We start from the raw sequence: 13,593 nt of genomic DNA on the forward strand, positions 1-13,593 counted from the left end.
GTTTTTATATGCTGATATTTAATTTTAGTCCAAAAGGGAAAATTAGCATTTTTTTATTTAAAAAAAAATGAGCATACTGAAGTTGGTTTTTATTATTTAATAATAAAGAAAAAAAAAATTTTTTAATTATTAAAATAAAAAAACTTTTTGTGTTGTATGGGGGTTATAAAAAAAATATTTTCATTTTTTCAATAACATTTCTCAAAATAATTGGTATATTTACTACATGAATATGTATTTAATTCTTGACAATTTTATTATGTCCCCAAAAAAAAAATACTTTACAGAATATTCTTTTTCTTTCCATCTTTTTAACTAAGTGATGCGAGATTGACGAAGAAGTATACGAGAGTGCTGGCTGATTAAGCTCTCAAGGACAAAAACTATTTGCAAGAGAGTAGTTAAGAACTAGATTTTCCTTAGTGGAAGAGATTTGAGTGAAAACTCCATGGTGATTTCCCGAATGAGTTGTTAAAAAAATGTAAACATTATCCCCCGAAAATATTTTGCATAAAAACAAAAAAGTTTTTGGTCTATATGTTGTTTATGGAAATTTGCTTCGATTTTATTGGTCGACAGTGCTGCTATCTAGTGCGTTTTCGTTCGTGGCATTTAACGGTGCCTTTCGCCTTTTCCTTTCCCAGGTTGATCGCCATTACTGGCGTATCGTAATTTTGACTTAGCCAGCGAAATCGGAATACATCCACCATGGTAAGTAATTGAATATGCCGATATTTACATAAAAATAATTCTAAAAGTGTGATTAACAAGTTTGTTATTTTATTATCCGTGTTAATCGAACGAGGTTTCCATAGTTGTGTATTGCACCATCGAGTGAAATTTTAATTTGAACTGTGAAGATTCGACGCGAGTGTAGTATCCAGCTGTCGCGACCAAGTGTTATTACTCGAAATGGTATGAATTTATTCCAGTAATCGTTTAAATTGCTGTCGGAGTGTTAACTTAAGTGCGACGTAGTCATCTTGGAAAAATGTTGTTACACGTTGACATACACGAGGTCCGCGGATGGTGTTTACGTCAAAAGTTTCGCGGGTGCGGATTTCGCGTCACCGAGTTCCTCGACGGCGAGTTTAGTGTCCGGTCACGTTTGGATCTCGTTTTAATGGGGGAGTTGTTTGTTCTAGGTGAATTTCACCGTAGACGAGATCCGTGGTATGATGGACAAGAAGCGGAACATCCGCAACATGTCTGTCATCGCTCACGTGGACCACGGCAAGTCGACCCTGACGGACTCTCTCGTGTCCAAGGCCGGTATTATCGCCGGCGCGAAGGCTGGGGAGACTCGCTTCACCGACACCCGCAAAGATGAGCAGGACAGGTGTATCACCATCAAATCAACGTGAGTACCTGACTCCCATACGCACGTACATAATTACAGGCTCCAGATCAGGGGAATATATCTTCTTTTGACTGGCTTCTGTTTAGAACTTCGATAGAAAAACAAATCCCATTTCACCATATTGAATCTATTTGATTGTATTATATAATTCTATCAATTAAGTATTCTTTCTAATGTTTTAACGGACGAATGTTCTCCATGCTTTGTTAAAAAGTAAAATCGGTTCACTTTTACATTTCTAATAATTATTGTTATGTTTTTCCCACGAAAAATTTAGCTTATTACTGCAATTTATTGTATAGAATGTCGATTAACCAAATGTGATGTTTTTTTTTAAATAAATGAAAGTGAAATCACTGTGAATGGAGTTATAGGTACTAAAACAAGTAGAGGAATTTGTGTATTTGGGAAGAATGTTTACTAGGGATGGAATGATTGAGAAAGATATTGAAAGGATGGTGAGTGCCGCAACAGAGTGAGGGTTGCACTTAAATGAACCTTGGCAAATAAATGTTTGTCGCAAGAGGTAAAATTAGCAGTTCACAGTGGAGTCCTCTTTCCGACCCTGATGTATGGGAGCGAAGTATGGACTGGAAAAAATAAGGATGAAAGAAGACCGAATATTGTCGAAATGCAATCTCTCAGGCGAATGTGGTAAAACTATGTACGATAGATGCACAAATGTTGAGATTGGTACATTATGCGAGCCGGAGGTAAGCATTATCGACAAAATCAAGAAAGGAGCTCTGCGTTGGTTTGGTCATGTAGAGCGAATGGACAGCGAAAGAATGGTAAAAAATATTTTCAATCCGAATGTTGATGGATCCAGAAATAGAGAAACACCGAGAAAGACGTGGCATGACCAAATCCAACAAATATTTGAAGATGGACATGTTAAAGAAGAGGAAGCGACATCTGTATGCAAAGATAGAGTGATGTGGTTTTCGTTCCTCTCTGCCTACCCTTACGGTTATTTGGTATGTTAGTTGTAATTTGATGGGCGTAATTTGATGATGTGTTCAAGAATCGGCAGAATGCTGAAATTGTCTATTAAATTAAACTGCCTTAAACAAGAATTTACCTCAACATTGTAATTATTGCTATATGTTGTGTTTACATTGATGTGATCCCTCATTTTTACTGTTTCGTATGATTATACTATGGTCTTTATCAACTGTTTTATTAAATTTATAATTATTTCAATAACACATTGCATTGGTACTTGAAAATGAAGATCAAATTCATTATCTTTGAATGAATACTACATCGATATGATACTCTGCCTAAGTTGATTTATTCTATTCTAAATTTAATACTTTTCTTAAATGAGACATGATTTTCACTGCTGTATCTGGCATAACTGCGAACGTGTTATATCACAGGATCTGCTGTAGATGTTTTATCTATAACAAATCCCACGTGTTTACTTCGCTAAAGCAGTCATCATTACCTTATCCTCGTCTAACAGGACACTGCATCGGTTCTCCAATTGCGAGTGTATCTTGATCATTTGTTATCAACACAAAGGGGAGATGGTACCAGTCTAGGGACTGTGAAATATTGCAGTTTAAAAATTATATAAATTGATTTTAGTGCCATCTCCATGTACTTCGAGTTGGAAGAGAAGGACTGCGTGTTCATCACCCACCCCGACCAGCGTGAGAAGACCGAGAAGGGTTTCCTTATCAACTTGATTGACTCCCCCGGCCACGTGGATTTCTCCTCTGAGGTCACCGCCGCCCTCCGAGTCACCGATGGAGCTCTGGTCGTCGTCGACTGTGTCTCTGGTATGTTCTGATAATTATTTTTGCTTTGGACAGTATCAAAGTCGTAAATTTGCGAGGGTGAAAATGTTATCTCATCCTTCTGTGACGCTATTTATTTTCTGTTGATTTGAAATTTATTAATTTATTTGATTTACCCACTAACATTTTTCCCCTACTGGCCAAATTGCAATACACATGTAAACATTTGTGCGAGAAAAGTATTTTTGAATTTTGTTAAAAATAAATCATATTACAGTCAAACTTGGTTATAATGATCACGGAAATAGCGAGGTCTTGGATGTAACGAGGAAATATGTTCAAGGTTTTCTTCATACATTTATTCACTTTTATCTTGAGGCACTTCTCGGACATACCGAACAAAAACAATGTCAACAGTTGAGCAAAAACTCTTCATTCGTTGAAAAACCTAATTTTTAAAATAAGAACCTGAGTGATAAAATGCAAACGGGGGGCTAACATGGGGATCGGATGACGCTTATGACAATGTAAGTGTCTTAAGTACCTAATTTGTGTTTTCGCCAAAACATTAAAAAAAATCGCACATGGTTGAAATTGCGTGTAAAAATTCCAAACTTTGTGAACCCAGTAAATACTGGCACGGCACCACATTACAACTTACAGAAAAATTTTTTTCACACACCTCAACATTTTTTATGCCACATTCCATTTCACAAATAATTGCCAGTTTTTCACAAATTGAGAGACACTTCCTCTTGTGAGTAGACATGTTTATAATTCAAGGGTTAGTTTTGGACTGATCTGACATCGCCCACTCATATTGTTTATTACGCACTGACCATAGAAAATTTTTAAAAACTGAAAAGCGTTGTAAAAACCCCCGAAATAAGGATGTCATTCAAAAAGTAGAATAAAAAGTTGTAAATTATAATGTTGTGCCGAGCCGGTACTTACCGGGTTTACAAAGTTTGGATTTTTTACACACATTTTAATCATGTGTGTTTTTTTTTTAAGTCGGCAAAAATATCAATTAGGTACTTAAAGACTTGCAAAGTGTCATAAACGTCACCGGAGTTAACCGCCTGTTTAAATTGTATTAGCCAGTTTCTTATTTTAAAAATGATGTTTCCAATGATTAAAGAGTTTTTGCTCAACTGTTCACAATACGTTTGTTCGGTATGTCCGAGAAGTAGCTTGTTACAAAAGTGAATAAGTATGGAGAAAACCACAAACTAATAAGTGGAAGAATGTTTTCTAGTTATATCCGAAATCTCGCTATTTCTGTGATCTTTTATAACCAAGATTGACTGTATTTCGGTAGTCTGATGGCAAAAGGGACCATCTGTAATTTTCAAAAATGTTCAGGAGAGCTGAAATACGTCTCAATTTCATTCATCATCTTAATAATCCACAAACTAAAATATTTTAGTGTTGCTTTTCAAAAGTAAATTACCATTCTAAATGACTGATTTAAAAAAAAAATTCTGCGTGTATTTACTGAAATATTCATTCAAACTTTTGAAAACTAAAACATAGACAACAATACAGATGCTCCCTTCTGCCATCTGACTACCGATTTATTGTTTTTCCGGGTTGCAATGTAATCATAGCGTCTTCTCGGAGCATTTTTTGTGTAATGTCGTTCAATCACGGCTGAAGTCTGTTAGAGAATGGAATAGAGGAAGGCAATTACCCACAAACTATAATTCTTCATTGGATTTACCTACATGTGTGATGTTGAATAAATGTTCTAATGAATTTCCTTAAAACATCTAGATTTCGGAATATTGAACATGTGCTCTTCATGTAACAAAATCTGCATTATTCTTTGAAGAACTCCATTTCCATAAGTTAGTTAACTGTTAAAACACACCATTTGGAATAGTTGTTTTTATCTAAGATTCAAAGATTAATTGAATAAAAAAAAAATGGTGACTGAATAGAAATCACTATTAAGAATTCAGAGTCCGATTTATTATTTTTAATTTACTAAGTAGTGAGAAGAGTATTCTCATCTGAAGTAGAAATCATCTTCATCTTTGTCACTTAAAATATGCCCCTTCCAGCACAACACGTGCCCCTCCCAGGCCCCCGGGGAGCTGTCTCCGGACTGCCCTCGGGGGCCCGTGACGGTGTGGGTGGTGCGATGGAAGCAGAACAACTCCGGGCTGGCTAAACGCTGTCTCGGGACCTCTATCTTTATGTCCTAACGAGACACGCTACGCTACCCTGGATACACTCATTTCCACCTGAAGAAATAACTTGGCAAAGTTTTGTGCTGGGAAATCTGCTAATTTTTATTTGTTTCCAGGTGTGTGTGTGCAGACTGAAACTGTACTGCGTCAAGCCATCGCCGAGAGAATTAAGCCCATTCTGTTCATGAACAAGATGGACCGCGCTCTTCTGGAGTTGCAGCTGGGGTCTGAGGAACTTTATCAGACCTTCCAACGTATCGTTGAGAACGTCAACGTCATCATCGCCACCTATTCAGATGACTCTGGACCTATGGGTAACTTACTGCTACTTGACACGACCCTTAACTTTTTACTTTACTCTATATTGTTTGCATTGTATATCGGCTTGTTTCTCTAGGTGAAGTCCGTGTGGACCCCAGCAAGGGTTCAGTGGGCTTCGGCTCTGGCCTCCACGGCTGGGCTTTCACCCTGAAACAGTTCTCGGAAATGTACTCCGAGAAGTTCAAGATTGATGTTGTCAAACTAATGAACAAGTTGTGGGGTGAGAACTTCTTCAACGGCAAGACCAAGAAGTGGGCCAGGCAAAAGGAAGCTGACAATAAGCGTTCATTCTGCATGTACGTTTTGGATCCCATCTACAAGGTAAATCATGATATAATGTAGTCATATTTTTCTTTAGTATTTGAAGTTGATTTCCAACATTTTATTTTTATCATTAAGCATTTTCGGTGATCATTTTCTATCATTTTTTGTAAATGTCTTAAAAATTTTGATTTAATGTATGAATATAATTTGAAACATGTATGGCGACCTCCGTGGTTAAAAAAGAAAGAAAAAAGAAACGGCAAATGTGGATGCGTGACATATTCGAGATATGCTATTTCCTGCTTTTCTAAACAACTACATTCTTTCAGTATTTTCGTATGTCTCGTGCCAAATTTTCTGCTCCTGACAATCTGAGACCACATATATTAATTCAGACATTATACAAAAAAGATGCAGCAGGCATGCTCGTGTGTCCACTGGATCGACAAATCGTATGACGTCATCGGTGCGCATCGGAATAGTCGCCCCTCCGAGAAATTACATCGACATTACTGCTGGGCGTCTGTCTGTGTGTGAGGTCTGTCTGGCCCGGATCAGTGGACGCACTGATAAACAATTCGAAGAAATCTCAATTCTAAGATCTATTCGATCCGTCCAATGTGTGCGGTGTGGACCTGTGGACGCTTACCTTAATTCACCACTTATCAGTCCTCGTTTCTAGGGGTTCAAATAATAATATTTTGCGGTAAATATAACTAGAGTTGTCTCATTCGTGTTGTAGGTGTTTGATTCCATCATGAACTACCGCAAAGAGGAGGTAGAAAGTCTCCTTGTCAAGATCGGAGTCTCCCTGAAGCACGAGGATAAGGACAAGGATGGAAAGCAGCTCTTGAAGGTGGTGATGAGGAGTTGGCTGCCGGCCGGAGAGGCACTCCTTCAGATGATTGCCATCCATCTGCCGTCCCCTGTGGTGGCCCAGAAGTACCGTATGGAGATGTTGTACGAGGGACCCCATGATGATGAAGGTGCTATCGGTATCAAGGTGAGGGTTACCGCACTACATGTATTTTTTTGAATTTGTATCAGAAAATCTTTTAAAAATCATCGAAGCTATGTTTTTTTATATTTAGAGACCAGATAAATACTATTTAAAAAAATAAAAAAACAGCAAATGACATTGTCATATAATCACAATAAAAAGGAATTAAAAATAGTCGTTATTTATGTACTACCATCATTGTCGATTTCTTCTGTATTACTTTGTCTACGCCTTTCCACAAAATGTCGTCAAATATTTGCTTTAATGCAAGTAAAATTTACATCCTACATCTCTGTTTCCGTACTATGCATTTTATACGCAATAACTTTTCTTATCAATGAAGCATCATAATTCAGGAACATTTTAAACAATAATGTGACTTTTTTTTTCCAATAATTTTATGAGAGAACTTTACAGCGATTTTAAGACACCATCGATTATAAGAAGCACCTCTGAATTCAGAGATACCAAAAACAGAATAAACTACATGCGTCTTATAATTAGGAAGTTCAGTATTTTTTATTTTTAGAACAAATATTTTAAATTACTCTGCCCGGTGGCACTAGTTCTCTTCGGTGAGTTAAAATGAAATATTTATAAGATTTTTTTTAACTTCACTACCATTAAATATAAAATTTCACGGCTTTTCAGTCTGGTGGAGTTCCAATGAGTTTTTATATCAGGTGAAACATAGCGTTAATCCAGAAGAACACCTACCTGTAAATAAATTTCCTTGATATCGCATGTAACAAGCCTCCCGTGGCTATAATGTAACACCACCATTTAACCTGTTTATTTTATATTTTCAGAACTGCGATCCCAACGCACCCCTCATGATGTACATCAGTAAGATGGTGCCCACTTCCGATAAGGGAAGGTTCTACGCCTTCGGTCGTGTATTCTCCGGAAAGGTACGTTTGCTGCGCGATCCTATCCACCAATCTCCTCGCGCACAGTCCTCGTGGTGCTGGATGATGATACGCAAGTACTGACAACTCTCATGGCTCACCACACGAGTTTACCGACAATCAGTGTGCACTAAGTGCCGCTAAAAGGTCTACTCATTTTTTTAGAGCCATGACATTGATGATTGTTACTTCTGATCAGCACCCGAGACATTGTTTATCAACAGTTTATTTAATTATCAAAATATGTTTTTGTCATTTTTTTTCCATTTTGTCAAATGGCCAAAGCACTTGTCATAAGCTGAAACTAAAATACATCGTTCAGTTTTATAATGACACGAGTAATCACACGCATAATTATATTTTCTATTTGTTTTTTTTAAGATTGTCAGTTAAATTTCTTGGATTTTCACCGCCGTTTAGATGTACAATAAGTTTTTCTGGGTTATTATGCCGTGTGTCAGCACTCTTGACATTTTGGATCGCATTATAGTGTCCATCACTAGGCTTGATCTACGACGGTTGTGTGATGGACGCTTGTGCGAACGACACAGCGTAATAACCCAGAAAAACTCATTGTGCAATGTTGTTTGTGTAATTAATAATGCTTGTGTTAAAGTAAAATATTATGATAGTGTGACTCATGACTGATAAGGTGTTGTGGTGTAATATAATGTATTATGCCACATGTCTGCGCTACTTTATCTTTGACTTTCAGGACAGATTGTCTAGTATCGTTTTAGTGATTCATAAGTCTTGATATTGGAAAGTTTAGGAGCACTGAAATTTATGAATAAATTTGAATTTCGTTCTAAAAATAATATTGTTAAACTACTGAAATGAAATTGGGCGCCTGCTTTAGCCAGAAGTTTAGAAAATTGAATAAAAAAAATGCTGTTTCAAATGCATCAAAGCTATTTTTTTTTATTTGTGAAGGGAATCAAAATATGAACATAAACAGATTGTGAAATAAAATAATGTAATATTTTAATGTGATATTTATGTTTATATTTTAATCGGGTTGTGGCTCCGTGGCTACGGTTGCAACTCACGGATCAGAGGTCTGAGATTTGAACCCCACTCTACCCCAACTTGATTCCCATTTTATAATAGGGAGTTATTTACAACTCATTAAAAATGCCCTCAAAATAGAAATATTTGGGTAAATCATAAGAACTGAAATATTTCCTTTTTATTCAAAAAGAATAAACATTATTTAACAATTCCAAAATATAGTATTGGGGGACTTCATCAAGTAATGCTTCCCTCAAATACTCTTTTGGTACGAAATTGGACATATTTAACACTATGAAAAAATATGTTGTTTACACTTGGGTGGAATAACATATACAATAAAACTCTAATTATCTGGCTTAATGAGAGAAAGAAAGAAAAAAAAAGTTAATTACACAAATTAAAATTTCTCCTTTATTTTTTATTTCCTGATAAAGATCCGGATACTTGGCCATCCGGATGACTGGAGTAAACAGAGTTCTACTGCACTGTAATTTCAAGCCTCAATGGGGGAGATTCATGATGAAGTTAGTTGTAGTATTGCCTGATATTAAAAGGCTAAGATAATGTCATCTGTCGGGAAACAGTGAGAACTAAAGTCCCTATTATATCATTTTTAAATATCCCTCATTATTCATCAACAAATTGATTAAATATGGTCAAGTTCTTCAATGTATGAGAATATTTTGTGTCCCGTTCCCCAGGTCGCCACCGGGCAGAAGGCTCGCATCATGGGCCCCAACTACACCCCCGGCAAGAAGGAAGACGTGTGCGAGAAGACTATCCAGCGCACCATTCTCATGATGGGCCGCTACACCGAGGCCATCGAGGACGTTCCTTCCGGAAACATCTGCGGGTTGGTCGGAGTGGATCAGTTCCTCGTCAAGACTGGCACAATCACCACCTTCAAGGAAGCCCACAACATGAAGGTATGCCTAAATTTATATATATCTACTTTTCATTAACATATATATCGACTCTGTTTACATCAATGGCATTAAACCACAATTCTGGAAAAATAGGTTTCTCTATTCTGAATGTATTTTAAACGGTTTGCATAGGTCTTATATACATTCTAGCAAAAGGATTTGAACTTTTGACTTTTTTCAGAATATGTATGAGATCTATGCAATTGGTTTAAAACACGTTGAAATAATGAAATCGCCTTTTCCTGAATTGTGGGTCCTTAGACCTGAATGCGGGCGATATACAGTGCATCCTCATTTTACACGCGAGGATACATTCCACTCGGTAACTTGTACAAAAGTATACTGAAAAAAGAACAATAGTGGAAAGCTTTCCTTATTTAAAAATTGTTTTGAGTATAAAAAAAAGGCATTTACTATTACATTAAAAGATTAAGTTTGTAATTTATTCTACCCGTAAGCTTATTTAAAAATATAACATGACAACAAAATCATGATAAAGATTATTCATTATCACCCTTCACTTGCGCATACCCCTCTGCGTCTAGTAAGTAAATGAGCGACATAAGGAATTTCAAAACGTATAGTATATTGTTCGATTAATTTTCAAAAATTTTTAAATTTCCTTTTTTTACCATGTTATTTCAAATCCGTGTAAAAGAGGTTCCAGTGTATGTTCAGTGATTGGCTGTTTGCGACGTGGTACTCGAGAAAACCATAAAACATGCGCACGTTTTCACAGATAACATTTTTACTAAAAATTGTTAAATGCACATAAAAAATATTTTAACAATGGTGAGTTGTTTGGTATTGTGGATTTAACCCTACAAATGCCGAGCAGAAATATTTGTCAACCTTTCAGTTTTTTTCTGCCATATTATTTTTTTGTCAAATCTCACCAATAACTACAGTAAAATGCTGTGTTTGTATCTGTTTATTTCAACGCCATAATGGTTTATACAACATTTTTATAGAATTAAATAAATTCAATAAAATGCTACAATTAATACACAGGGAATGAAAAGAATATAGAAATGGAAATATTTTAAATAAACGAAAAAATTAATATATTGTCATACCTCATGCCTAAAGCATGTAAATGTAAATAGAATATAAATAAATTTCAGAATACTTGTTTTGAAATCGTATTTTTCACAAACATTTATAATAGTAAAATAAAATAAATATGAATAACTTTGTTTTTAACCACTTGTTTAGAATATTTACTTAAATATACAATGCACTTATTTACTTGTTTTTTTTAAATATGTATATTATAAATCTTTATAATTTCAACTTGAACAATAATAACTTCCAACTCCCCAGCTCCCAAACTTAACGCAAGTATTGCGATGATTGGGTTAGTAACTTCAAAGTTTTGCGAGTCTTTCACACTTTTTATTTAAAACTAAATAACTATGTAGTTAAGTTGATAGGATTTAAATATTAATTTTTGTTCCCCCGTTTAGGTCATGAAGTTCTCTGTATCGCCTGTAGTACGCGTGGCTGTGGAGCCCAAGAATCCTGCCGACCTCCCCAAGTTGGTGGAGGGCCTGAAACGTCTGGCCAAGTCAGATCCTATGGTGCAGTGTATTATTGAGGAGTCTGGAGAGCACATCATTGCCGGAGCTGGAGAACTCCATCTTGAGATCTGTCTCAAGGTACTATTACTTATATCACATGTTTTGATTCAGTTTGTATGAAAAAATAGTTCAGTGTATCACTAATTTATACATTTGTAATGCCATCTAATTCACCTGTTAAATAAATAAATTCAGTTACAGAAGTTGGCTTGTTGCATTTGATTAAGATTAAATCTGATAATGTTGCTAAATAATTTAAGAGAGTGATTTTAATGGGATGTGTTGTTTGGTTTGAATTCAGGATCTTGAAGAAGATCACGCCTGTATCCCAATCAAGAAGTCTGACCCTGTTGTATCATACCGTGAGACCGTATCTGAAGAGTCTGACCAGATGTGCCTGTCCAAGTCTCCCAACAAGCACAACCGTCTGTACATGAGGTCCCAACCCATGCCTGATGGCCTTCCCGAGGATATTGATGATGTAAGTATACTATATTATATCACTAGCTTCTGAACATAAAGACAACTCGTACCAATTCATATCTATAAAACTGAATCGCTTTTATAAATAAATATTTTTCTCGTTTATCAGGGCAAAGTGAACCCACGTGACGACTTCAAGACTCGAGCTCGTTACTTGAGTGAAAAGTACGACTACGATGTAACAGAAGCCCGTAAGATCTGGTGCTTCGGTCCCGATGGCAATGGTCCCAACATTCTGGTGGATTGTACCAAGGGAGTGCAATACCTTAATGAGATCAAGGACTCCATGGTTGCCGGTTTCCAGTGGGCCGCTAAGGAGGGAGTTCTGGCTGAAGAGAATCTGCGCGGTGTTAGGTTCAACATCTATGATGTGACCCTCCACACGGACGCCATCCATCGCGGAGGCGGACAGATCATCCCCACCACCCGGCGCTGCCTGTACGCGTGCCTCATTACCGCCCAGCCGCGCCTCATGGAGCCCGTGTACCTGTGCGAGATCCAGTGCCCCGAGGTGGCCGTGGGAGGCATCTACGGAGTGCTGAACAGACGGCGCGGGCACGTGTTCGAGGAGATGCAGGTGGCCGGCACCCCCATGTTCGTGGTAAAGGCGTACCTTCCCGTCAACGAGTCCTTCGGCTTCACCGCCGACCTTCGCTCCAACACGGGCGGTCAGGCCTTCCCGCAGTGCGTGTTCGACCACTGGCAGATCCTGCCCGGGGACCCCACCGACAACGGCACCAAGCCCTTCACTGTGGTACAAGACATCAGGAAACGCAAGGGACTGAAGGAAGGACTCCCAGACCTGACGCAGTACCTGGACAAGCTGTAAACCACCTGTCTCCGCTAGACGCCACTATATTCCAATCGAGTTGCACGGCCTTACATCCCAACCTGCAATTTGTTTTAACTTGTAACAAATATTTTAATTTCCTTTTTTATAATTTGGATGTCAGTTCAGTTGCGCGGGAAACATTTATATATACATATTGGCCGATCCGCTTTCTTCTGACACATCTCGAGTGTCGACCGCTCGGGGCCAATGTAACGTTAATTTATTAAATTTTAATAAGAGAAGGGCGGTGTACATTGTGTTTTGTACAATAATCTGTTATATTAAAGAAAACATCAAAACAGAAATATATCTTATTGACAATGAGAGACTCTTATTGAGATAATAAACATGTGATCATAACATATTGTATTGTTACCCTCTCTTTTTACCACCTCCCCAACATATCCCCCGACACTCGCACACGGTATATTATACCCTTCATATCCCAGGTGAGATGCAAACTGTTTTATTTATTGTAACATTTCAAATTACTTTGCAAAACATTCATATTTTGTATAGTTTATATTAATCTGTTCAGATTTACACTACCAAGTGAAACATTTAAAGGTAATATTAATGTAGTTAACGTCTAATCAATTTTAGTCTGCCTCGTGGTGTAGTGGTCAGTGCGTTTGCCTACCACGCAAGAGGTCTCTGGTTTAATTCCTGACACAGTTGACATGAAATATTTTCTAAAAAAGTGTTTTTACACTAGAATATTTCATAGTCCCCGAAACGTAAGACTGATTATCTTACCTTCACGTTTCACTGTGATTGGTTTACCAATGCAGTGCACTGTGTACCATTAGGTGCGGAAAGGGAATGATTAAATGAAACTATGAATTTCTCATGACAAATTAATCCATCTTTTTATATTTTAAATCGGCTTTGTTTAATATTTATTTATTATTTCAGGTTCACTGCTGTTCGATTCTCCTTTATTCAACGTAAGTTACACCTCTGTA

At 37.1% G+C, this 13,593-nt stretch overlaps 1 protein-coding gene across 2 annotated transcripts; it reads left to right on the forward strand.

Annotated features, from left to right (window-relative positions):
- Nucleotides 1–590: 590 nt before the first annotated feature.
- On the forward strand, nucleotides 591–12,988 carry eEF2 (eukaryotic translation elongation factor 2). Of its 2 annotated transcripts, XM_088236715.1 has the most exons (11): nucleotides 591–711; nucleotides 1,146–1,360; nucleotides 2,954–3,147; nucleotides 5,417–5,614; nucleotides 5,698–5,942; nucleotides 6,628–6,888; nucleotides 7,695–7,796; nucleotides 9,509–9,733; nucleotides 11,200–11,391; nucleotides 11,615–11,794; nucleotides 11,906–12,988. In XM_088236715.1, exons 1-11 carry the CDS (start codon nucleotides 709–711, stop codon nucleotides 12,623–12,625), a joined length of 2,535 nt encoding a protein of 844 aa, XP_088092841.1. In that variant the 5' UTR covers nucleotides 591–708; the 3' UTR covers nucleotides 12,626–12,988. The 2 variants fall into 2 exon arrangements, with proteins under 2 accessions (XP_088092841.1, XP_088092842.1); XM_088236716.1 differs by lacking the exons at nucleotides 591–711; nucleotides 1,146–1,360; nucleotides 2,954–3,147 and having other exon boundaries at nucleotides 5,416–5,614.
- Nucleotides 12,989–13,593: the final 605 nt, after the last annotated feature.

The sequence above is a fragment of the Micrasema longulum genome, unplaced genomic scaffold (genome assembly GCF_059751315.1).
Source record: "Micrasema longulum isolate JH-2025_06_02 unplaced genomic scaffold, ASM5975131v1 h1tg001597l, whole genome shotgun sequence".
In the NCBI taxonomy this organism is placed as follows: Eukaryota; Metazoa; Arthropoda; class Insecta; order Trichoptera; family Brachycentridae; genus Micrasema; species Micrasema longulum.

Bases quoted from the DNA above. Each gene is read 5' to 3' on its own strand.
- eEF2 (XM_088236715.1), top strand. The intron at 7,797-9,508 runs GTACGTTTGCTG...CCCGTTCCCCAG, and splicing joins GTCGTGTATTCTCCGGAAAG to GTCGCCACCGGGCAGAAGGC. The intron at 11,392-11,614 runs GTACTATTACTT...GTTTGAATTCAG, and splicing joins ATCTTGAGATCTGTCTCAAG to GATCTTGAAGAAGATCACGC.